Genomic DNA, 25080 nt, shown 5'->3' with positions numbered 1-25080 from the left:
CCTCTCACCCGCTTTGCCATAGGATGCCTTCCTGCCTCAACCCTATGACTTCTCCCCTCTCACCCCAGACTTCTTACCTTCCTAACTTCCTGACTTTCCAATGTCTGGACTTCTGGAAGCCCCAGTCCCTCTCTAATCTCTGAACTTCTGAAAGCCCCAATCCCTCTCTAATCTCTGAACTTCTGAATTTTCCCAACCCCTGACATTGGAACTCTTTCATATTCTGACCCTCTGTTTTTTCATGGTCCCTGCCCGAATGCTGATAGCTTGATCCCCCAGGCCTCAGCCATCCTGGGATCCCCAATATGCAGACACTCCTCAATTCTCCCAGCATCCAGATTATAGGGCCCCATGGCTTCTTCCTTATTCCTTGCGACCCCTGCCCTCCGGTATCTCATTCTCCCTGTACCTCCAATCCCTCCCCAGCCCCATTCTTAGGTACTTCTCGTGTGTGTGTCCTGAGCCCTTCTGCCCCACCAAATCTCAGATCCTCAACTCTACAGCGCCCCCGCTCCAACCTAATTTGTGGATTATCCAACATTCCAGTTCTCTGCCAATCTGGGGTAGCTGTGTGTGTGTTGTGGGGAGGGCGGCCTTCATATCAGGAGAGGACTAGACCTCCTCAAGGTTCTTTCCTTTTCTGAGCCTCAGTTTCCCCATCTGTTCAATGACAGATGTCCAGTTGAGCTGGGTGCCTATAGCTCTTTGGGTAGGCTTCTTCATGGGGCCCTCCCCAGCCTGCCTGCTTGGCCCCCAAGCCCAGCCTTTGAGATTGAAGTGCCCAGTTCCAAGGTCCCAGGGCCCCTGTGTATTCCACCAGCTCCTACTCCCAGTCATCACCCATGGCAGCCCCATGCCAGGGCCTTCTCTCTGTATCCATGCTGGCCTAATTCTTGTGCTCACCCTTCTCATTTTCTCTCTCCATCATCATCAATTGAGGTTTTCCTCACTCATTCCATTGATTCATACATTCTCTCTCTCTCTCTCATTTTTTTTTTTTTTGAGACAGAGTCTCTCTCTGTCACCGAGGCTGGAGTACAGTGGCACAATCTCAGCTCACTGCAACCTCCACCTCCCGGGTTCAAGTGATTGTGATTCTCATGCTTCAGTCACCCAAGTAGCTGGGATTACAGGCACCTGCCACCATGCCCGGCTAATTTTTGTATTTTTAGTAGAGACAGGGTTTCGCCATGCTGGCCAGGCTGGTCTCGAACTCCTGAGCTCAGGTTAACCGCCCACCTCAGCCTCCCAAAGTGCTGGGATTACAGGCATCAGCCACTGCACCCAGCCTTCATTCATTTCTTCAACCACTGTTTTTTTCAGAAGCAGGGCCTGGGTACCCCAGGCAGCCCTCGGCAGCTCCAGGTCTAGATGGTCAGGCCTTGTGTCAGGGGCCAGGGTTATGGGGAGGCACAGGAGGAGCCTCTGCAGGGCTGTGGGGGATCTGGGAGCTTGTGGAACGAGGGGAGGCTCAAAGGCCAAGGAGGAGATAGAGGGAAGAGTGTTCTGGCAGAGGGACAGCCTGGGCAGATGCCCTGAGGGGAGCAAGGAGAGAGTCCTGGGACAGTTGGGAGGCCGCAGGGCTAGGCCAGGTTGGTCAAAGCTCCCAGCTAGCTCCAGCGTGGCTCCAGCCTGTGTGTCAGGGTTGGGGGCGGTCCTGGAAACTTCGGTGGAGGTTGATGAATCTCCTGCCCTCTCTCAGGCTGGTTTGTGTGTGTGTGCTTGGTCTTTGTCCCACTCTGTCTGAGTCAGCCTCTCTCTCTCTCTCTCTCGGTGCAGGGAGTGGGGTATCTGAGTCTAGGTTTCTCTCTCGCTCTCTGGTCTCTGCCCCTCCACTCTAATTCTAGGTAACTATCACTCTCTCTGGGTCTTTATGCACCCCCAACCCACTGTCTCTGTCCCTCTCTCTCTCTGGGCCTCTGTCTCTCTCTGAGTCTCTCTCTATATATATCTCTCTCTCTTTCTCTCTCTGGGTCTCTGTACCCCCTGTCTCTGGGATTCTGTCTCTCTCTGGGTCTCTATCTCTCTGTCTCTGGGTCTTTGTCCCCCTCTCTCTCTAGGTCTCTGCCCCTTTCTCTCTCTGGGTCTCTGTCCTCCTCTCTCTCTGGGTCTCTGTCTCCCTCTCTCTCTGGGTCTCTGTCTCCCTCTCTCTCTGGGTCTCTGTCTCCCTCTCTCTGGGTCTCTCTCTGTGTCTGTCTCTGGGCCTCTGTCCCTCTGACTTGAGAACTTTGCCTGTGGGTCTGTCTTTCCAGCTGTATCCCTCAGTGTTTTGGCTTCTGTCTCAGTCTATTTCTCTTTGTGTTTTCTCTCTCTCTCACCTTCTCTGTCTCTCCCCTCCTCTCTCTCTCCCCTCACTCATGCTTCTTCCAATCTTTCCTGCAGAACAAATAAGCTTTGATGGTCATGGGCAGCTGTGGCCAGGGAATTACTGGGCCTTGTCCCAAGAGTCAGATTGCTAAGTGGATGGGAAGCCTGAGCCCTGGATGTCAGGGTGTAAAGCAGGAGGCTCCGACCGGAGAGAAAATCAGGGAGAGTTGAAGAGGGGCTGAGGCAAGATATCGCTGACCTTTTCCCCAACTGCAGGAAAAAGCAGATCTTGGGGAGCTCAACTTCTCACTCTGCTACCTCCCCACGGCCGGGCGCCTCACCGTGACCATCATCAAAGCCTCTAACCTCAAAGCGATGGACCTCACTGGCTTCTCAGGTGAGGGTCCTGGGTCTGAGGGAGGAGGGCTGGGGGCCTGGACTCCTGGGTCTGAGGGAGGAGGAGCTGGGGATCTGGACTCCTGGGTCTGAGGGAGGAGGGGCCAGGGGCCTGGACTCCTGGGTCGGAGAGAGGAGGACCTGGGGTCTGGACTCTTGGGTCTGAGGAAGGAGGGGCTGGGGGCCTGGGGCCCCGGACCTCTGGGTCTGAGGGAGGAGGGGCTCGGGGCCTGGGGTCCTGGACCCCTAGGTCTGAGGGAGGGAGTCTCTGTTCCTTACTTCATTGCTGTTCCCAGACCCCTACGTGAAGGCCTCCCTGATCAGCGAGGGGCGGCGTCTGAAGAAGCGGAAAACCTCCATCAAGAAGAACACGCTGAACCCCACCTATAATGAGGCGCTGGTGTTCGATGTGGCCCCCGAGAGCGTGGAGAACGTGGGGCTCAGCATCGCCGTGGTGGACTACGACTGGTGAGGGGCGCGGCCCGGGTGGGGGTCAGGCAGGAGGGCTGGGGTGGGGACAAGCCCTCCCACCACCCTCCACGGTCCTCACTGACCCCAACCCCCAGCATCGGGCACAACGAGGTGATCGGCGTGTGCCGCGTGGGCCCCGACGCTGCCGACCCGCACGGCCGCGAGCACTGGGCAGAGATGCTGGCCAATCCCCGCAAGCCCGTGGAGCACTGGCATCAGCTAGTGGAGGTGAGTCGGGGTCCCACACCGACCCCTGACAAGCACCCGTGCACCCTCGGCCCCTTCATCCATGCAACGAATGCCCTGCATGTTTATGAGTCGCAGAACCAGGCGTCCTAGGTTTCAATCCCTGCTGTGCCAACTTTAGCTGTGCGGCTTAGAGCCAGTTACCCAAGCGCTCTGTGCCTCAATTTACCCACTAGGAAATGGGACTGTTGATAGCATCTTCTGTTAGGATAGAGGTGAGATGTGCTGAGTTAAACGTTCTGTAAGTGGTCGCTGCTGTTGTTACCCATGAGGCTAAGTTGAAAATAGAGGGGGCTGGGCGTGGTGGCTCACGCCTGTAATCCCAGCACTTTGGGAGGCCGAGGAGGGTGGATCACCTGAGGTCAGGAGTTTGAGACCAGCCTGACCAACATGGAGAAACCCTGTCTCTACTAAAAATACAAAATTAGCTGGGCGTGGTGGCGCACGCCTGTAATCCCAGCTACTTGGGAGGCTGAGGCAGGAGAATCGCTTGAACCTGGGAGGCAGAGGTTGCGGTGAGCTGAGGTGGCGCCATTGCACTCCAGCCTGGGCGACAGAGCAAGACTCTGTCTCAAAAAAAAAAAAAAAAAAAAAGTCATTTAAGATTATCGCTTGATCAGGAGAAATAATCAAACATGGCCATTCTCTCAATAGAAAACAAGAGGAGCAAAGAAGTAGCTTTAGAAAGTGTTATTGGCAGATTTGCCTCCATTAAAAGCCAAGAAAGTCAAATTATTCAAATTCTGTCTAGGGTATATATGAAAGATTTAAATGTAAAATAGTGTTGTGAATTTCAACACACTTACTTCATTTTTCAGTATTTTTCAACTAGTTTAGCATTCCAGGAAAAATAAATTTAGAAAAAATATATAAAAACTTGGGCAGGGCACAGTGGCTCATGCCTGAAATCCCAGCACAGGCCTTGGGAGGCCAAGGTGGGTGGATCACTTGAGCCTGGGAGTTTAAGACTAGCCTGAGCAACATGGGGAGAGCCTGTCTCTACAAAAATAATTTAGGAATTAGCTAGGCATGGTAGTGTGTGCTTATAGTCCCAGCTACTCAGGAGGCTGAGGCAGGAGGATCTCTTGAGCCCAGGAGTTTGTTACTGCAGTGAGCTATGATCTTACCACCACACTCCAGCCTGGGCAATGGAGCAGGAACCCCTCTCCTTAAAAAAAAAAAAAGCAAGTATATGAGGGCACATACATTTCCTTTGAAATAGCAGTCTGATGTGGCATGAGACTGGCCTTTTTTTAAAATTTGATATTTTCTTCATCATTGATTTTTTTGCATTAATTTTGATTTTTTTTAAATCTTGCATTATTATTATTATTGTTATTATTGAGACAGTCTCACTCTGTCACCCAGGCTGGAGTGCAGTGTTGCAATCTTGGCTCACTGCAACCTCCCCCTCCCTGAGTTCAAGTGATTCTCCTGCTTCAGCCTCCCAAGTAGCTGGGACTACAGGCGTGTGCCACCTCACCCTGCTAATTTTTTTTTTTTTAGAGACAGGGTTTTGCCATGTTGGCCAGGCTGGTCTCAAACTTCCGACCTCAAGTGATCCACCCACCTTGGGCTCCCAAAGTGCTGGGATTACAGGCGTGAGCCACCGCGCCTGGCCAATATTGCATGAAATATTCTTTATCTTGATTGCTGCATTTGGGGCACACATTTACATTTGGTACTGGGTGAAACTTTCACCACATCACCAGATTTAGTCTGGCCCTGCTGTGGGCTTTTTTCCAGTGATCATGAGGGACCCGACAGCTGGGCACAGAACTCAGATTTGAGATTGGAAAAGACGGGGACTCTACTAAGGTGGATAGGATGGAGGCTACTCCCTCCTCCTGTCATTCACTCATTCATCCATTCATTAATTCATCCCACAAACCTTCCCAGGAGTTTCTGGTGAGCCACTGCCCATGTTGGGCAACGCTGGCGGCACAGAGTCTAGGCCGAGTCCTGACACTGCCCATGAATTTCAGCCCCTCATGCTCCCTGTGGCCCCAGAAGATCCTTCTACACCCAGAGCTTCCCCTCCCCTTCCTTGCTCACAGCCCTCCCGTGGCTCCCCAGTGGCCCCAGGACAGAGTCTCAGCCCCTCTGATACCATGCAGGACCTGCCCCACTCATCCCTACAGCCTCATCTCTCCTCGCATTGGCAGAGACTCCTCTTTTTTGTGCCTCCATTTCCCCATCTATAGAATGGAATTGTAATACCATCTGTCCATCACTTCAGGGCCAAGTGAGAAAGCGCATCCTAAATAATGAAACAGGATTGACGTCTTCTCCTGTTGATGATTAGCATCTGTTTCAACTCTCTGTCTCTCACTCCCGAACCTTCTGGACTTTCTCCTTTAGGAAAAGACTTTGACCAGCTTCACAAAAGGCAGCAAAGGACTATCAGAGAAAGAGAACTCCGAGTGAGGGGTAAGTAGCCTGGCCACAGGGAAGGGGCTGGGGGTGGAGATGCCTGCGTCTGAGGGAGGAGGGGCTGGGGGCCTGGACTTCTGGGTCTGAGGGAGGAGAGCCTGGGGCCTGGACTCCTGGGTCTGAGGGAGGAGAGGCTGCGCCTGGGACTCCTGGATCTCTGGGTGGTGATGGAGCTACAGGAGGTCGTGGTGCAGTTCTCTGCCATTGCTGACCCCTCCTTTCCTGCTCCATCGTGCAGGTCTGGCCTAGGCCCGGGATTGGACCAGGCTCCCTCAGGACCCCATCCTTTCCTGCCCGGACCGTGAATTCATCTCCTTGAAGCCATAACGTCCGAGCTGCTGGTGCAGGGCAGCCCTGGCCCTAGGCTTCCTACCCCTGGAAGCGAGAGGATGAGAGGAGGCCGGCCCAGCTCCTTCTTTCAGGGTGGGGGGCATTCAGCCTCCACTGTGTCTGTCTTTTCTTCCCTGGGGCTCCCCCTCGAGGCGAGGGGCCATGCATGTCTGGGGGACCCCTGACCCCCAAAACCCTCTGTCTGTCTCTGTCTCTTTGCTGTTTGTCCAAGACTCAGTGTCCCGACCCTTGTTCTCGCCGTGAATGTCAATGGGCCAATCCTCTCTGTCCTTTCAGACACACACACACCTGTGTCCACCCCTTCTGTTCGCCACACCCTGCGTCTGGCCGGTCCCCCCACTGCTGCTGCTATCAACGCCAGAATAAACACACTCCGTGGGTCTCACTCCAACTGGGCCTCCTGTCCTCTCTGAGACTGGGAAACCGGATTGGAACATGCTGGCTCTGCAAGCAGACAAATTTGTGTTTCTTTCAATGACTGGGCAACTTAATGATCTCTCTGAGCCTCAGTTTATAAAAATGGTGTTAGTCAGGATCATTGTGAGTACAGAACACAAAATTCAACCCAAAGCCGTAAACAGAATTGAAAGACCTCTGTCCATGGAAAGCCTATGAACACATTGAACACAGAGGGACTTCAGGCATGGTTAGATCCAGCTGTTCAAGGGACTCTCACTTCTGCTTTCCTCTTTTTTTTTTTTTTTTTGGATGGAGTTTCACTCTTGTTGCCCAGGCTGGAGTGCAGTGGTGTGATCTCGGCTCACTGCAACCTCACGGTTTCAAGCGATTCTCCTGCCTCAGCCTCCTGAGTAGCTGGGATTACAGCCGCTCGCCACCACGCCTGGCTAATTTTTTGTATTTTTAGTAGAGACGGGGTTTCACCATGTTGGCAGGCTGGTCTCGAACTCCTGACCTCCTGTGATCTGCCCACCTTGGCCTCCCAAAGTGCTGGGATTACAGGCGTGAGCCACCGTGCCTGGCTATTGGCTTCTCTCTCGGGTAGGTGTTTGCAGTGGCAATGAGATGGTCACTTGGAGCTCCAGGTGTATAATGCTGTATCTGTTATGATACCTTCGGCTGGAAAAAAAAAAAAAAAACCTTCCCAACTGAAAGAGAAAGATTTTTTTGCATGTTTGCATATCAGATTTTTCAAAGACAGTCCCAGGGTTGGTTCAGCTGCTCAACAACATTAGGCTCTGGTTGGCATCTCTGAGACTGGTGTTCGTTCCCCTCCTGAGTACAAACTGTCTATAGCAGCATCATGTTCTCACACACTGGCATCTAAATCAGGCAGTGTAGACCGGGGCCTCCCCTTCTGTGTTCCCCTTTTTTCCTCCTCAGAATAATTCTCCTTATTTCTCTCTTGCCAGAACCCGGCTGTGTGGCTACCCCGAGTTGCAAAGCGATCTGGGTAGTGAACATCTGTCATTTCCAGTCCCCATGGTGGGGTGCGGGCTTTGCCTAGAGGAAGCACGGGGAGGGGAACTATTGTTGGGTAGGAAATTAACAGGATCTGCTGCCATTGCAAGAAATTAACAGGACTTGTAATTGCCTTCAGAGCAGATAACTTCAGAGGAAACAATGTGAGAATCAGCTGGCTCTCAGCTGCTGTGTCATTCAGGAACAGGATTCTGATTGGTCCAGCCCAGACCTTGGAGACACCCCGGGCCAATCACTGGGTCCAGTTTGGAGCCGACTCTTGGGCCCGCCTCCTGCCTTTGCTGACTCCTCCTCCTCCTCCCCTGCCCATCTTGCCCAGGATTGGTCCAAAGCCCCTCTGGACCTCATCCCTTTTTGCTGGAGGGATGAATCCATCTCCTGGAAGCCATATATGTAGGGGTCCCTTGACTGACAGTTCCAAATGAATCACACGGCAATGGGCAAGGGACAGTCCCTCAAAGCAGTAGGTGTCCACTACATTCTACCCTCAGCTACTTCACACTAATTCACATCTACATTCCGGGACACAACATTTCAAAAACTCCCACTGCAAAAATTGGTCCAATCACTGTGTCAGTTTGCTAGGACTGATGTAACAAGTTACAATAACCTAGCTGAAAACAACAGAAATTTATTCTCTCACAGCTCTGGAGGCCAGAAGTCTGAAGTCAATGTGGTAGTAACCACCAGGCACAGTGGCTCATGCCTGTAAATCCCAGCACTTTGGGAGGCTGAGGCAGGAGGATCGCTCAAGCCCAGGAGTTTGAGACCAGGTAATATGGTGAGATTCTCTTAAAAAAAAAAAAAAAAAAAATTGGCCGGGCATGGTGATGTTCACTTGTAGTTCCAGCTACTTTGGAGGTCGAGGTGGGAGTATTGCTCGAGCTCAGGAGTTCGAGACCAGCCTGGGCAGCATAGCAAGACCCTGTCTCTACAAATAATAGTAGTAGTAGTAGTAGTAGTAGTAATAATAATAATAATAATAAAATTATCCAGGCATGATGGTGCTCACCTGTAGTCCCAGCTACTCTGGTGGCTGAGGCAGGAGAATCACTTGAGCCCAGGAGTTTGAGGCTGCAGGGAGCTGTGATGGCACTGCTGCACTGCATCTGAAAAACATGATGCCATGTGATACAGCCAGATACAAGGGTATATGCTGTAGGATTCCACTTTTGTGAAATTGTAGAAAGAAAACACTAATATGGGCAGGGCATGGTGGCTCACGCCTGTAATCCTAGCACTTTGGGAGGCTGAGGCAGGCGGATTACTTGAGATCAGAAGTTCAAAAGCAGCCTGGCACCTGTAATCCCAGCTACTTGGGAGGCTGAGGTAGGAGAATCGGGAGGCGGAGGTTGCAGTGAGCCAATCACGCCACTGCACTCCAGCCTGGGCAACAGAGTGAGACTCCAACTCAAAAAAGAGAGAAAGAAAGAGAGAGAAGGAAGGAAGGAAGGAAGGAGAGAGAGAGAGAAAGAAAGAAAAAAGAAAAGAAAAGAAAGAAAGAGAAAGAAAGAAAGAAAGAAAGAAAGAAAGAAAGAAAGAAAGAAAGAAAGAAAGAGGCCAGAGGCCAGGCACAGTGGCTCACCCTGTAATCCCAGCACTTTGGGAGGCCAAGGCAGGTGGATCACGAGGTCAGGAGTTCAAGACCAGCCTGGCCAACATGGTAAAACCCCATCTCTACTAAAAATACAAAAATTAACCGGGTGTGGTAGCAAGTGCCTGTAATCCCAGCTACTTTGGAGGCTGAGGCAGGAGAATGGCTTGAACCTGGGAGGCGGAGGTTGTAGTGAGCTGAGATCACACCACTGAACTTCAGCCTGAGTGACAGAGTAAAAGAAAAGAAGAGAAGAGAAGAAAAGAGAAAAGAAAAGGCTGATGTGCAGGGGCAGAAAATGGATTAGTGGTTGACTGGGGGCAGTGGCAGTGGTTATGGAGAGACTGATTACTAGTGGACACAGGGAAACTTTCCGGATGATGGAAGTGATCACACAACCGAATACATTTGTCAAAATTCATTGCGCTTAAAATTGGCTCATTTAAATTCTTGTATATTGTTGCAAAATACACATAACACAAACTTTATCATCTTAGCCAATTTTTTTTTTTTTTTGAGACGGAGTCTCGCTGCAGTGCCCAGGCTGGAGTGCAATGGCATGATCTTGGCTCACTGCAACCTCCGCTTCCCCGGTTCAAGCGATTCTCCTGCCTCAGCTTCCAGAGTAGCTGAGATTACAGGCATGAGCCACCTCCCCAGGACTTAGCCAATTTTAAGTGTACAGTTGCATTGTTGTGCAATCATCACCCCTACTCATCTCCACTCTTTCCTCTTGTAGAATTGAAACTGTTCCCATCAAGCAACTCCCACTGCCTTCCCTTCCCAGCCCCTGGGAAGCACGTTCTACTCTCTGGGAAATTCCCTATGAATTTGACTACTCTAGGTACCTCATGTAAGTGGAATCATACAGCATCTGTCTTTTTGTGATGGGATTGTTTCACTTAGCATGAATGTCCTCAGGCTTCACCCATGTTTTAGCATGTGTTAGCATTTCCTTCCTTTTTAAGGTTAAATAATTTTCCATTATGGGCCAGGCGCAGTGGCTCACACCTGTAATCCCAGCACTTTGGGAGGAAGAGGCAGGCGGATCACGAGGTCAGGAGATCGAGACCATCCTGGTCAACATGGTGAAACCCCATCTCTACTAAACTACAAAAAATTAGCCGGGCGTGGTGGCAGGCACCTGTAGTCCCAGCTACTCAGGAGGCTGAGGCAGCGGAATCACTTAAACCCAGGAGGCGGAGGTTGCAGTGAGCCAAGATTGCACCACTGCACTCTAGCCTGGGCGACAGAGCGAGACTCCATCTCAAAAAAAAAATCCATTATGTGTATATACCACATTTTGTCGAACCATTTATTCGTTGATGAACAGCTGGGTTGCCTCCTTCACCTTTTGGGTATTGTAAATAATGCTGCTATGAAAGTGGGTTGCAAATATCTTTTTGAAATATTGATAATTTTCTTGTACACAAATTATATTTTGATAAAGTTGGCTAAAACTAATACTCCCACCTAACATAATATAACTATCTCTAGTGCAACTGCAGAAGCTTTCACCCCTTCTGCAAAGGGAGGGATCCCAAAGCCACATCCAATCCTCAGACCAAGATTTCTGGATATTGGCTATTCCTTTCATCAAGGGCACATGAAGTCTCTCTTGATCCTGAAAATTAATGTTAAGGCTGGGCACGGTAGCTCACACCTGTAATCCCAGCACTTTGGGAGGCCAAGGCAAGTGGATCACCTGAGGTCAGGAGTTCAAGACCAGCCTGGCCAACATGGTGAAACCCTGTCTCTACTAAAAGTACAAAAATTAGCCCGGCATGGTGGCTCACACCTATAATCCCAGCTACTCGGTAGGCTGAGGCAGAAGAATCACTTGAACCTGGTAGGCGGAGGTTGCAGTCAGCGGAGATTGTGCCACTGCACTCCAGCCTGGTGACAGAGCAAGACTCCATCTAAAAAAAAAATTTATGTTAAATGAAATTGTAGCCCCCTCAGCAACCCACCCCTGTGTATAACAGTGGAGGAAAAACAAGAAAACAATCACAATTCTTACTTGAAAGGGGAGGGAAGAGAAACAAAATAGTATATGCCATTTGCTGGACTCGCCAAGACTCCTCCACTTTCAAGAGACAAAAAACTGGCCCTTTAAAAAATTATTGCCAAGCTCGGTGGCTCATGCCTGTAATCCCAGCACTTTGAGAGGCTAAGATGGGAGGATCACTAGAGCCCAGGAGTTCGAGACCCAGCCTTGGCAACATAGCAAGACTCCATCTCTTTAAATATATATATATATATATATAGCCAAGTGCCATGGTGTGCACCTGTAGTCCCAGCTACTCAGGTGGGAGGATCGCTTGAGCCCAGGAGGTCAAGGCTGCAGTGAGCCATGGTTGAGCCACTGCAGTCCAGTCTGGACGACAGAGACCCAGTTTCAAAAAAAAAATTATTGAAGTACAACATACTCACAAAGAAACTCACAAATACCCAGTAAGTATGGATCAGATAACAGACTGAGCACACCATGTAACCATGGGTAACCAGCCCTGGGTCAGGAACTAGAACATTACCAGCTCTCCAAACCCCTCATGCTCCTTGTCAGTCACTTTTGTGTGTGTGTGTGTGTGTTTTTTTGTTTTTTTTGTTTTTTTTTTTGAGACAGAGTCTCGCTCTGTCGCCCTGGCTGGAGTGCCGTGGCGCTATCTCGGCTCACTGCAAGCTCCGCCTCCTGGGTTCACGCCATTCTCCTGCCTCGGCCTCCCGAGTAGCCGGGACTACAGGCGCCCGCCACTATGCCTGGCTAGTTTTTTTGTATTTTTAGTAGAGATGGGGTTTCACCGTGTTAGCCAGGATGGTCTCGATCTCCTGACCTCATGATCTGCCCACCTCGGCCTCCCAAAGTGCTGGGATTACAGGCGTAAGCCACCGCGCCTGGCCCCTTGTCAGTCACTTCTTTACCTCAAAAGTAACTACTACCCTGATTTCTGACACCATAAGTCAGTTTGCCTTGTTTTTGATCTTAATCTGCTTGGAATCCTACAAGCATAGAGACTTGTGTGTTGGAATTCTCTCTCTCTTTTTTTTTTTTTTTTTTTTTTGAGACGGAGAGTCGCTCTGTCACCAGGCTGGAGTGCAGTGGCATGATCTCAGCTCACTGCAACCTTCGCCTCCCAGGTTCAAACGATTCTCCTGCCTCAGCCTCCTGAGTAGCTGGGATTACAGGTGCGCACTACCACACCCGGCTAATTTTTTGTATTTTTAGTAGAGACAGGGTTTCACCATGTTGGCCAGGATGGTTTCTATTTCTTGACGTCGTGATCTGCCCGTCTCGGCCTCCCAGAGTGTTGGAATTACAGGCGTGAGCCATTGCACCTGGCCTGAATTGTTTTATTCATCATACGTCTATGAGATTTGTCCATGTAGTTGCTGATTGTTGGAGGTTGTTCATTGTCATTGCTGTATAAGAGTGTGTTATGAGCCAGGCACGGTGGCTCATGCCTATAATCCTAGCACTTTAGGAGGGTGAGGCAAGCAGATAGCTTGAGCACAGGAGTTCAAGACCAGCCTGAGCAACACAGCAAGACCCCGTCTCTACAAAAAAAATACAAAAATTAGTGGGGTGTGGTGGTGCGTGCCTGTCATCTCAGCTACTTGGGAAGCTGAGGTGGGAGGATGGCTTGAGCTTGGGAGGCAGAAATTGCAGTGAGCTGAGATCACACCACTGCACTACAGCCTGGGTGACAGAGGACAATCTTGTCTCAAAAAAAAAAAAAGTGTGTTATGGGAATACGTAATAATCTATGTATCCATTCTACTGTTGATTGACATTTAGGTGCCTTCTGATTTGGCATGATCACTTATAGTACTGCTATATACATTGAATTTTGGTGAATATATGTAGGCATTTCTGTATTTCTGTTGGGTATATACCTAGAAGTGTAATTGCTGGGTCCCAGGGTGTATGCATGGTGTGTGCATGTTCATCTTTTTTTTTTTTTTTTTGAGATGGGAGTGGCCAGGCTGATCACCAACCTCAGGTGATCTGCCGCCTCCCAAAGTGTTGGAATTACAGGCATGAGTCACCATTCCCAGCTTCATGTTCATCCTTCATAGACACTGCCAACCAGGTTTTCAAACTAATTTTCTCCATTTATACACCCGCCAGCAGTCTCTGAGAATTTCAGTTGCTCGCCAACATTTGGTATTGTTAGTCCTTTCAATTTTAGCAATTCTGGTGGGGCTGTAGCCGTGTTTTATTATGGTTTTAATTTACCTTTAGCCCAATGCCTAAAGAAATTTAACACCGTTTCGGGCCAGGCGCAGTGGCTCATGCCTGTAATCCCAGCACTTTGGGAGGCCGAGGCGGGTGGATCACGAGGTCAGGAGATCGAGACCACGGTGAAACCCCGTCTCTACTAAAAATACAAAAAATTAGCTGGGTGTGGTGGCGGGTGCCTGTAGTCCCAGCTACTCAGGAGGCTGAGGCAGGAGAATGGCGTGAACCTGGAAGGCGGAGCTTGCAGTGAGCCAAGATCACGCCACTGCACTCCAGCCTGGGAGACAGAGCGAGACTCAGTCTCAAAAAAAAAAAAAAAAATAGAAAGAAATTTAACACCATTTCAAATATTTATTGGCCATATGAATATGCTACTTTGTGAAATGTCAATTCACACCATTTGTCCACTTTTCGACTGGTTTTTCTGCCTTTCTTAAAAAACAGGTTAGTAGGAGTTCTTTCTTTATTTTTCTTATGAGTCTTTTGTTAGAATACATATTCTTCTCCCACTCTCTGGCTTGTCTTTTCATTCTCTTAGTGGTATTTTTTGATGAGGATCAGTTTCTATTTTAATATAGTCCAATTTATCAACATTTTCCTTTAAAGTTAAGGCTCCTTTGTTTCTGGTTTAAGAAATATTTTCTGGCCAGGCACAATGGCTCATGCCTGTAATCTCAGCACTTTGGGAGGCTGAGGAGGGAGGATCACATGAGCCTAGGAGTTTGAGACCAGCCTGGGCAACATAGCAAGACCCTATCTCTATTAACACAAACAAGTAAATAAAAGAAATATTTTCTTACCCTGAAGGTTCTGAAGATACTCTATGATATTTTCTTCTAGAAGTTTTATTGTTTAAGCTTTAACATTTAGATCTACAACACATCTGGAATCAATTTTTGTGTATGGTGTGAGGAAGAGGTCATATGGCTATCAACTGGCTCAGCCCTATTGATTCAAAAAGATCATCTTTTGCTTCTCACTGCACTGAAATGTTGCTTTTGTCATAAACCAAGTTACCGTATATGTGTGAACTTTTCCTGATTTTTCCATCTTGTTCTTTTGGCCTATTTGTTTTTCCTCGCAAGAGTATGCTGCTTTAATTATTATCATAATAAGCCTTGCTCTCTGGAAAGTACTCTGGCTTTTTTTTGTTTTTAACAAAGGGAATTTGTTGACTTATAGAACCGAGCTATATAACTAGCTTCAGGCATAACTGGATCCAGGCACTAAAATGAATCTTTAGCAATACAGCTCATTTCCCATCTGGGCTTTACTTTTCTGTATCTTGACTTCCCTCTCAGGCAGAATCTCTTCCCTCACGGTGACAAACAGGCCCCACAGCAGCTCGAAGCTTCCATACTATCATTTTAACAACCTAGCTTATCATTTTAACAACCTAGCAGAAAAGAGGTACTGCTTTCCTGAAGGGTGATACCAAAGTCTCAAGGTTAGCTCTCATTGGTCCAACTTGAGTCACATGTCCATTTCTATAGTAACCATGTGTCTTAGTCCATGTTGTCTTGCTATAAAGGAAAACCTGACGCTGGGTAATTTTTATTTTATTTTATTATTATTTTTTTAGACAGGATCTTGCTCTGTCACCCAGGCTGGAGTGCAGTGGCGCAATCTTGGCTCACTACAATGTCCGCCTCCCAGGTACAAGTGATTCTCCTGCCTCCAGTGGTAGCTGGTATGACAGGTGCCCACCACCACACCTGGCTAATTTTTTGTATTTTTAGTAGAGACAGGGTTTCACCATGTTAGCCAGGCTGGTCTCGAACTCCTGACCTAAAGTGATCCATGAGGCTGGGTAATTTATAAAGAGAAAAAGGTGTATTTGGCTTATGATTCTGCTGGCTGGAAGATTGGGCATACAGAGAAAGTCTCGAGCTGCTTCCACTCTTGGTGGAAGGAGAAAGAAAGCAGGGATCACGTGACAATAGAGGAAGCAAGAGAGGCAGGTGTCAGCCTCTCTTTAACAACCAACTCTAATGGGAGGTAATGGAGGAAGAACTCACTCACCCACACTCCCAGGGAGGGCATTAATCTATTTGTGAGGGGTCCACCCCTGTGACCCAAACACCTCTCATTAGGACCCCATCTCCAACATTGGGGATCAAATTTCAACAATGAAATTTAGAAGGCAGCCTGGCCAACACGGGAAAACCCCGTCTCTCCTAAAAATACAAAAATTAGCCGGGCATGGCATGTGCCTGTAATCCCAGCTACTCAGGAGGCGGAGGCAGAAGGGTCACTTGAACCCAGGAGGTGGAGGTTGCACTGAGCCAAGATTGTGCAACTGCACTCCAGCCTGGGTGACAAAGCAAAACTCTGTCTCAAAAAAAAAAAAAAAAAAAATTGGATGGGACATACATCCAAACTACTGCACATCATAACCAAGGTCATGAAGCACTCAGATTGGCCAGGTCTGACTCTCGTTCTCACTCTGAAATCCGTGGCAAGATCCAGTTAAAAAATGTATATTTTGCATGGGGAGGAGTGATAGGAAAATCAGATGTTTAAGAGAACAAAAAGAGAAGCTATACATTGTGAGAAAATCTTTTCAAAACACCTTTCAGACAAAAAGCTGGTATCCAGGCCAGGTGTGGTGGCTCACATCTGTAATCCCAGCATTTTGAGAGGCCAAGGTGGGCGGATCACCTGAGGTCAGGAGTTTGAGACCAGCCTGGCCAACGTGGCAAAATGCTGTCTCTACTAAAAATACAAAAATTAGCCAGTCATGGTGGTAGGCGCCTGTAATCCCAGCTACTCGGGAGTCTGAAGCAAGAGAATCACTTGAACCTGGGAGGCGGAGGTGGCAGTGAGCCGAGATTGCGCCATTGCACTCCAGCCTGGGCAACAGAGCAAGACTTTGTCTGAAAAAAAAAAAAAAAGAAAGAAAGAAAAAGAAAAAAGAAAGCTGGTATACAAAGAACTAAAACTCAACAATAGGAAAACAAACAACCCAATTTAAAAATAGGGAACAGATCTGAACAGACACTTCAACAAAGAAGATATGCAGATGGCAAATAAGTAAATAAAAAGATAGTTGGCCAGGTGTGGTGGCTCCCGCTTATAATCCCAACACTTTGGGAGGCTGGGGCAGGAGGATCATTTGAGGCCAAGAGTTTCAGACCAACCTAGGCAACACACTGAGACGCCATCTCTACAAAAAATAAAAATAAAAAGGTCAGATGTGGTGGCTCACACCTGCAATCCCAGCACTTTGGGAGGCCACAGCTGGTAATTCCCTTGAGCTCAGGAGGTCAAGACCAGCCAGGCAACGTGGTGAAACCCCATCTCTACGAAAAATACAAAAAACTAGCCAGGTGCGGTGGTGCACACCTGTGGTCTCAGCTACTTGGAAGGGTGAGGTCGGAGGATCACTTGAGTCTAGGAGGCAGAGGTTGCAGTCAGCAGAGATTCCAGTGCCACTGCATTCCAGCCTGGATGACAGAGCGAGACCCTGTTTCTAAATAAATAAATAAATAAAATAATAAAAATAGAAATAAAAAAATAGCCAGGTGTGACAGCACACAACTGTAGTCCCAGCTACTGGGGAGGCTGAGAAGGAGGATCTAAGAGTTGGAGGCGGCAGTGAGCTATGATTGCACTGCTGTACTCCAGCCTGGGCAACAGAGACCCTGTTTCTTAAAATAAATAAATAAACAAACAAACAAATAAATAAAAGGTACTTGGGCCGGGCGTGGTGGCTCACACCTGTAATCCCAGCACTTTGGGAGGCCAAGGTGGGCAGATCACCTGAGGTCAGGCATTCGAGACCAGCCTGATCAACATGGAGAAACCCCATGTCTACTAAAAATACAAAATTAGCCAGGCGTGGTGGCGCATGCCTGTAATCCCAGCTACTTGGGAGGCTGAGACAGGAGAATCACTTGAACCCGGGAGGCAGAAGTTGCAGTGAGCCGAGATCATGCCATTGCACTTCAGCCTCGGCGACAGAGCAAGACTCCGTCTCCAAAAAAAAAGGGGGCTCAACATCAAATGGCATTAGGAAATTGCAAATTACAGCAACGATGACATACGACAACCACCTATTAGAATGGTGAAAATCCAAAACATGAATAACACCAAGTGCTGATGAGGATGAGGAACGTCAGGAACTCTTATTCATCTCTGGCAGTAATGCAAAATGGTGCAGCCACTTTAGAAGACAATTTGGCACTTCCTTACAAAACTAAACACTCTTACCATATATTGCAGCACTCATGTTCCTTGGTATTTACTCAAATGAGCTCAAAACTTACATCCACACAAAAACCTGAAGACAAATATTCATAGCGGCTCTGTACATAATTGCCAAAACTTGGAAGCAACCAAGATGTCCTTCAGTAGATGAACAAACTGCAGTACATCCATACAATGGAATATTAATCAGTTATAATAAGCCATGAAAAGATATGGAGGAACCTAAAATGCATATTGTTAAGTGAAAGAAGCCAATACGAAACGGCTACATATGGTATGATTCCAACTATACCACATTCTGGAAAAGGAAACACTATAGAGACAGTTAAAAAAAATCATTGGTTTTTAGGGGTTTGGGAGGAGGGAAGGATGAATCAGCAGAGCCCAGACGAGTTTTAGGACAGTGAAACTACTCTGCATAATACTATAATGGTGGACACATGTCATTATAAATTTGTTCAAACCCATAGACAATAAAACACTAAGAGAGAAACTGAATGTAAACTATGGACTTTCCTCTCAATTTTGCTGTGATTTTAAAACTGAAAAAAAAAAAAAAAACGGCCTGGCGCGGTGGCTCACGCCTGTAATCCCAGCACTTTGGGAGGCCAAGGTGGGCAGATCACGAGGTCAGGAGATCGAGACCATCCTGGATAACACGGTGAAACCCCGTCTCTACTAAAAATACAAACAATTAGCCAGGCGTGATTGCAGGCGCCTGTAGTCCCAGCTACTCAGGAGGCTGAGGCGGGAGAATGGTGTGAACCCAGGAGGTGGAGCTTGCAGTGAGCCGAGATCGTGCCACTGCACTCCAGCCTGGGTGACAGAGCAAGACTCCATCTCAAAAAAAAAAAAAAACAAAAAAATGCTTTATTAAAAAAAAAATAGACTGTACAAGGTATCACACAAGGAGTGGACCTTAATGTAAACTACAGATTTCAGCTAATAATAATGTATCAACATTGGCTTATTAATTGTAACAAACGTAGCACAGTAACACAAGATGTTAACAGGGAAGATGAGGGGCAATGAAGGGATGAAGGGGGATGTAGAAACTCTTGGTACTTTTCATTCGATTTTTTCCTGTAAACCTAAGACTGCTCCAAAAAAATTATTAATGAAGAAGAAAATCAGAGATAACAGATGTCACTCAGGCAAAAATATCAGGTGTCCATTATAAGGATCCAAGTTGCCCCTAGGTATTCACTCTAATAACAGTTTGCAACTTGGGGTATGCAGTATAGAAGGGATAAAGAGGCTGGCGCAGTGGTTCACGCCTGTAAGCCCAGCAGTCTGGAAAGCGGAGGCGCGTGGATCACCTGAGTCCGGGAGTTGAAGACCAGCCTGGCCAAAATGGGGAAACCTCGTCTCTATTAAAAATACACAAAATTGCCAGACATGGTGGCACGCGCCTGTAATCCCAGCTACTTGGGTCGCTGAGGCAAAGGAATTGCTTGAACCCGGGAGGCGGGGGTTGCAGTGAGCCAAAATTGCACCACTGCACTCCAGCCTGGGCAACAGAGTAAGACTCCGCCTCAAAATAAAAATAAATAAATAAATAAATAAATTTTTAAAAAGGCCGGGTAGCGGTGGCTCACACCTGTAATCCCACCACTTTGGGAGGCCGAGGTGGGCAGATCACAAGGTCAGGAGATAGAGACCATCCTAACACAGTGAAACCCTTTCTCTACTAAAAATACAAAGAATTAGCTAGGCGTGGTGGCACATGCCTGTAGTCCCAGCTACTCGGGAGGCTGAGGCAGATGAATCACTTGAACCCGGAAGGCAGAGGTTGCCGTCAGCCAAGATCGCACCACTGCCCTTGAGCCTCAGCGACGGAGCAAGACTCCATCTCAAAAAGAAGCCAAAATTCAAAAATTAGCCAAGTGTGGTAGTGTGCGCCTGTAGCCTCAGGGTGAGAGAGGAGACTCTCTTCAACCCAAGAGGCAGAGGTTACAGTGAGACGAGATCATAAGACTGCACTCCACCCTAGGCAATAGAGCAAGACTCCATCTCAAAAGATATATTGCAGTAATTTAAAAACAATTCTATTGGAAACGCAATTTCTTCCTGTCGAGACCTCCCTTTATGACGGAACAATGAAAAAACAATTTTTTTTCAATTTTGCCCAGGTTAGCTTCAAACACATAGTATCGCCAGCTTGTGCGCCAGGACAACCTGACGGAGCCACCGAAGCTGGTGGGAAAGTGCTCTCAATTTTTCCATTTGACCTTCTGGGGAGCGATGTAGCCAATCACCCCTGACATCACCCAGTCCCCAGGGACAGAGAGGGCCCTACGTTCCATGGCCCCCCTTGGCGGGAGGAAAGGGACCTGTATCTGAGAGACAGCAGCCAATCGGGTCCACAGACTCGGGCCAGGTTCCCATACCGTGCCCAACACCCATCACTCCCCCACGGAGACTCAAGTTACTTTCAATCTCCACATCCCCAGTGCTTGCGGAAGAAATCCGGCTAAGAGAGATGCGAAACGTAGAAAAGATCCAAATTTCCGGCATCCAATTATATACAAGCCTTGACTCGCCAGGCATCCAATCAGAGTAATGGATCCAACGAACTGGAGCAGGTATCCAATTAGGTAGGGCAGGGTTGCCATGATGACACGAGTCTCTCTATAGGGGTCGCAGGGTCGCGGAGCTCTAGCGCTGAGCGCCCCCTGGCGATTGGCAAGGCGTGGCCGACTACTCCAGCAACCGCGCGCTGGTCGAAGGCAGCCAATAAGGCAGGGACAAGCCTCGGTGACGTCACTAGTCGCCTAGCCGGCCGCCACAGCTTGTGAGCTCGCGCGTGAGTTCGCGTGAGCTCCCGCGAGCCCGCAGGCCACCGCGCGCACCTGTTTCAGAGTGGTGATTGGGGCGCATGCGCTGCTGCTTCCGACTGTCTTTTTTTTTTTTTTTTTTTTTTAATTCTGAAGGGAGAGATAAAGGGCAGGAAAGGGCGTCAGGCGAGGCGAGGCGAGAGGTTCGAGGTTCTACAGAGATGATCAGACTGACTGATGGACCTCAAGGTGGCCGCTCTGCCCCAGGACAGGCCTATAAGAGGCTGTGGTCACCTAGAAAACATCCAGAGACTGAATGGAGGAAACAGCTCCCAGCTCCCAGAAATACGTTTCGCATTTCTCTCTCCCAGGGGCAGAGTCCCCAACAGGCGCAAACCCAGAGGAGCAGACGACGATTCGGAAAAGGAAGAAAAGACGCTGGGAAGGAGCCAGGGATGACAGGAAGAGAAGGAGACGGGGAAGGGCCCTGAGGCGAGGGAGGCAGGGGAGGAGCGACAAGAGGGGTTGTGACAGGCACCGAGGGGACAGAAAAAGACTCCACGGTCACAGGTGGAGCGCCCGACGGCACAGGGGACTGAGAAAGAGGATGGGGACGGCGACAGGACAGGCAGAAGGCAGCAGCGAGGACAGTGCAGAAGTAGGATCAACAGCAATAAAGAGGATACATTCGTAGGCAAACGGGACAGGACCAGAGAGAGAAGACAGTGAATCAGATGGGAGCGAACTAGAGAGGTGACAAAGACAAAGATCCCAGGGGCCAGGACAGAGATGAAGGGGTCTAAGAAATACCGGAGAGGCGGCCAGGCAAGGTGCCTCACCCCTATAATCCCAGCTTTTTGGGAGGCCAAGAGGCGAGGATCTCTTGAGGTCAGAAGTTTGAGACCAGCCTCCGCAACATGGTGAAACTCCGTCTCCACTAAAAATACAAAAATTAGCCAGGCGCGGTGGCGTGTGCCTGTAATCCCAACCTCCTGGCAGAATGAGACAGGAGACCCGTTGGAACCCAGGAGGCGGAGATTGCAGTGAGCCAAGATCACACCACTGCACTCCAGCCTGGGTGACAAAGCAAGACTTCGTCCAAAAAAAAATTTTTTTTTGAAGTAATTTAAAAACGGCTAGGAAGACGCAATTTCTTCCTCTGAAGTCTTCCTCCCTTTATATTTTGTTGTTATGATATAGGGAACAATAAAAAACTTTTTTTTAAATCATTGTTGACCACGTTGGCCTATAACGTGTACCCTGAACCACGGCGGATCCAGCTGTCCAGGCTCTCCTTTCTTTCCTTTGGTCTTAGGCACAGCGATAGAGGCAATCACGACAGGCTCACCCCTGACATCACCCAGTCCCCAGGGCCAGCGAGGGCCCTGCGTTCCATGGCGGACCTTGGCAGGAGGAAAGTGACCTGTATCTGAGAGAGAGCAGCCAATAGGGATCTCTAACTCGGGCCGGGTACCTGCACCGTGTGCAACACCCCTCACTCCACCACGCAGACGCCAGTCACCTTCCATGTCCACAACCCCAGTGCTTGCGGAAGAAATCCCGCTAAGAGAGAGACATGCCAAAGGTAGGGTAGATCCACATTTCCAGGCATCCAGTTATGTACAAGCCTTGACCCACCAGGCATCCGATCAGAGTAATGGATCCAACGAACTGCAGCAGGTATCCAATCAGGTAGGACAGGGTTGCCAGAATGACACGAGTCTCTCCATAGGGCTCCCAGGGTCAGTGAGCTCTAGCGCTGAGCGCCCCCTGGCGCTTGGCGAGGCGCGGCCGTCTACTCCAGCAAGCGCGCGCTGGTCGAAGGCAGCCAGTAAGGCAGGGACAAGCCCCTGCGACGTCACTAGTGGCCAGCCGGCCGCCGCGGCCTGCGAGCTCGCGCGTGAGTTCGTGTGAGCTCCCGCCAGCCCGCGGGCCCGCCGCGCGCACCTGTTCCGGAGTGGCGATTGGGCCCTATGCGCTGATGCTTCCGACCCTTTTTATTTTTTATCCTGAAGGGAAAGATAAAGGGTGGGAAAGGGCGTCAGGCGAGGCGAGGCGAGAGGCTCGAGGTTCGAAGGAGATGGTCAGACTGACTGATGGACCTCAGGGTGGCCCCTCTGCCCCAGGACAGGCCTAGAAGAGCATGTGACCCCCTAGGAAACACCCAGAGACTGAGAGGAGGAAACAGCTCCCAGGGGCAGAGCTCCCAGCAGGCGCAAACCCAGAGGAGCAGAGGACGATTCGGAGAAGGAAGGAAAGACGCTGGGAAGGAGCCAGGGATGACAGGAAGAGAAGGAGACGGGGAAGGGCCCTGAGGCGAGGGAGGCAGGGCCTCCGACTAGGAGCGACAAGAGACGATGTGACAGAGACGCAGGGGACAGAAAAAGACTCCACGGTCACAGGTGGAGCGGCCGACGGCACAGGGGACTGAGGCAGGGGATGGGGATGGGGATGGCGACAGGACTGGGAGAAGACAGCAGCGAGGACAGTGCAGCAGTGGGATCAACAGCGACGAAGAGGATACAGTCCGAGGCAAAGGGGAGAGGACCAGAGAGAGAAGACAGTGAATCTGATGGGAGCGAACTAGAGAGGGGACCAAGACAAAGACCCCACGGTCCAGGAGAGAGGTCAAGAGGTCTAAGAAAGACGGGAAAGAGGACCAGGCGTGGTGGCTCACAACTGTAAACCCAACACTTTGGGACGTCAAGGCAGGAGGATCACTTGATGCCGGAAGTTCAGGACCATCCTGGCCAACACGGGGAAACCCCATCTCTACTAAAAATACAAAAATTAGGCGGGTCTGGTGGCGGCGCCTGTAGTGCCTGCTACTGGAGAGTTCCAGCTACTGGAGAGGCTGAGGCAGGAGAATCGCTTGAACCCGGGAGGCAAAGGTTGCAGTTTACCAAGATTGTGTCACTGCACTCCAGCCTGGGCGACAGGGTGAGACTACGTCAAAAAAACACAAAGCAACAACAACAACAACGAAAAAGAAAGAGTAAGTGAGAGAAAGAGAGAAGAAGGAGAGGGAGAGGAGAGGGAGAAGGGGAAGGAGAAGGAGAAGGAGAGGGGAAGAAGAGGAAGGAGGAAGATGGGAGAGAGACCAAGGGGACAGTAATAGAAACAGGGAGGACTGTGACAGAAGGGACAGAGACTAGGGGACAGTGATAGGGGAGAAAGAGATAAGGGGATGTGGCCGACACAGAGAAGGTGACAGCCATAGAGACAGAGAAGACAGAGACCCAAAGGCTATAAAGATATAGTGGACAGTGTTAGACACATGGCAGAGATAACAGAAGTGATACAGGGAAAAGTGACAAAAATGGAGATGGTGCCAGAGACAAAATCTGAGGCAACAGCGAGTGAGGCAAAGAGAACAAACTCAGATGGATGGGGCAGAGATAATGGTGTCAATATCAGAGATTCAGGAAGCAATACTAGATTAAGAGTGCACAGAGGGCACAGAGAGCTGTGGCAAATAGCAAAGACAGGCCGGGCATGGTGGCTCATGAATGTAATCCCAGCACTTTGGGAGGCAGAGGTGGGCAGATCACTTGAGGTCAGGAGTTCAAGACCAGCCCGGCCAACGTGGCAAAAGCCTGTCTCTACAAAAAAACATATAAAAGTTCACTGGGCATGGTGTTGTGCGCCTGTGGTCTCAGCCATTTGGGAGGCTGAGGCAGGAGGACCACTTGAGCCAGGGAGGTGAAGGCTGCAGTGAGCTATGTTGATGCCACTACCCTCCAACCTGGGCAACAAAAGGAGACCGTGTCCCTACAAAAATGTTTAAAATTAGCCAGGCGTGGTGATAGTGACACACATCTGTGGTCCTAGCTACCTGGGAGGCTGAGGTGGGAGGATCACTAGAGCCTGAGAGTTGGAGGCTGCAGTGCGTGGTGTTCGCACCACTGCACTCCAGCCTCGTCTGGGCAACAGAGTGAGACTCTGTCAAAAAGAAAGAAAAGAAAAGAGAATAGCAAAGAGAGAAGTGGAACAGAAGCTGAGGGGACAGAGACAGAGATAGAAGGTAGAACTCAGAGAAAGAGGCTCCAACAGAAATAGAGGAGACAGAAGCCAAGCAAGGGACAGAGATGGAGGATTCAGAGTGAGAGGAGACAGAGCCAGGGGGAATGGCAACAGAATGCACAGACTCTGAGTGGAGGGCAGTTGTGGTGACACTACCAGGATGAACATAACAGAGTTCATTCAATGAGACAGAGAGCAGTGAAGATATAAAGGCAGAGGGCGTGACGTCAGACAGAAGGGATGGTAACATAAAAAGGGGGTGATAGAGAAAAGTCATGAGGCAAGACGGGGGGGTAGATGGAAGATGGCTTGTCAGACATCCTGCAGCTAGAGATTAGGGGTGCGGGCAAAGTCAGAAACCATTAGAATTGTATCTTACGGGGGAGGAGAGTGACGGGAAGAACATGATCAAGACCCACTAGAGAAAGATAAGGACACAGAGACTGAGTCACAGAGATGAATAGAGAGAAAGGGCAAAGAAAGGAAATGAGAGGGTCAGAGCTGTCTGAGACTTGGTAAGGGGTGACGACAACAGACAAAAGCAAAGATGGGCGAACCGAGCAAAGACCCAGAGAGAGTGACGGGAACCCACA

The 25080-nt window shown here is 49.4% G+C and overlaps 1 protein-coding gene and 1 long non-coding RNA gene across 10 annotated transcripts in view; one reads left to right on the top strand and one right to left on the bottom strand.

Moving 5' to 3' along the window:
• Positions 1 to 6595, top strand: part of SYT3 (synaptotagmin 3) — a 36181-nt gene extending 29586 nt beyond the window's left edge. For all 9 annotated transcript variants that reach the window (XM_016936669.3, XM_063802118.1, XM_063802121.1 and 6 more), the window contains 5 exons: positions 2584 to 2704; positions 3000 to 3171; positions 3270 to 3402; positions 5782 to 5850; positions 6092 to 6595. In XM_016936669.3, the coding sequence (XP_016792158.1) occupies positions 2584 to 2704; positions 3000 to 3171; positions 3270 to 3402; positions 5782 to 5847 (492 nt within the window). In that variant the 3' untranslated portion in view covers positions 5848 to 5850; positions 6092 to 6595. The remainder of the gene's footprint in view (positions 1 to 2583; positions 2705 to 2999; positions 3172 to 3269; positions 3403 to 5781; positions 5851 to 6091) is intronic.
• A 104-nt stretch (positions 6596 to 6699) lies between these two features.
• Positions 6700 to 24752, bottom strand: LOC107969790 (uncharacterized). The gene is made up of 3 exons (XR_001711887.2): positions 22103 to 24752; positions 8657 to 8753; positions 6700 to 7281 (listed from the first exon to the last, which is right to left on the bottom strand). It is a non-coding gene; the product is annotated as an uncharacterized LOC107969790 (long non-coding RNA).
• Between the last annotated feature and the right edge of the window lie 328 nt (positions 24753 to 25080).

The sequence above is a fragment of the Pan troglodytes genome, chromosome 20 (genome assembly GCF_028858775.2).
Source record: "Pan troglodytes isolate AG18354 chromosome 20, NHGRI_mPanTro3-v2.0_pri, whole genome shotgun sequence".
Classification (NCBI taxonomy): Eukaryota; Metazoa; Chordata; class Mammalia; order Primates; family Hominidae; genus Pan; species Pan troglodytes.
Note: the sequence above shows the minus strand (reverse complement) of the source record. Positions and strands in the feature narration are given on the sequence as shown.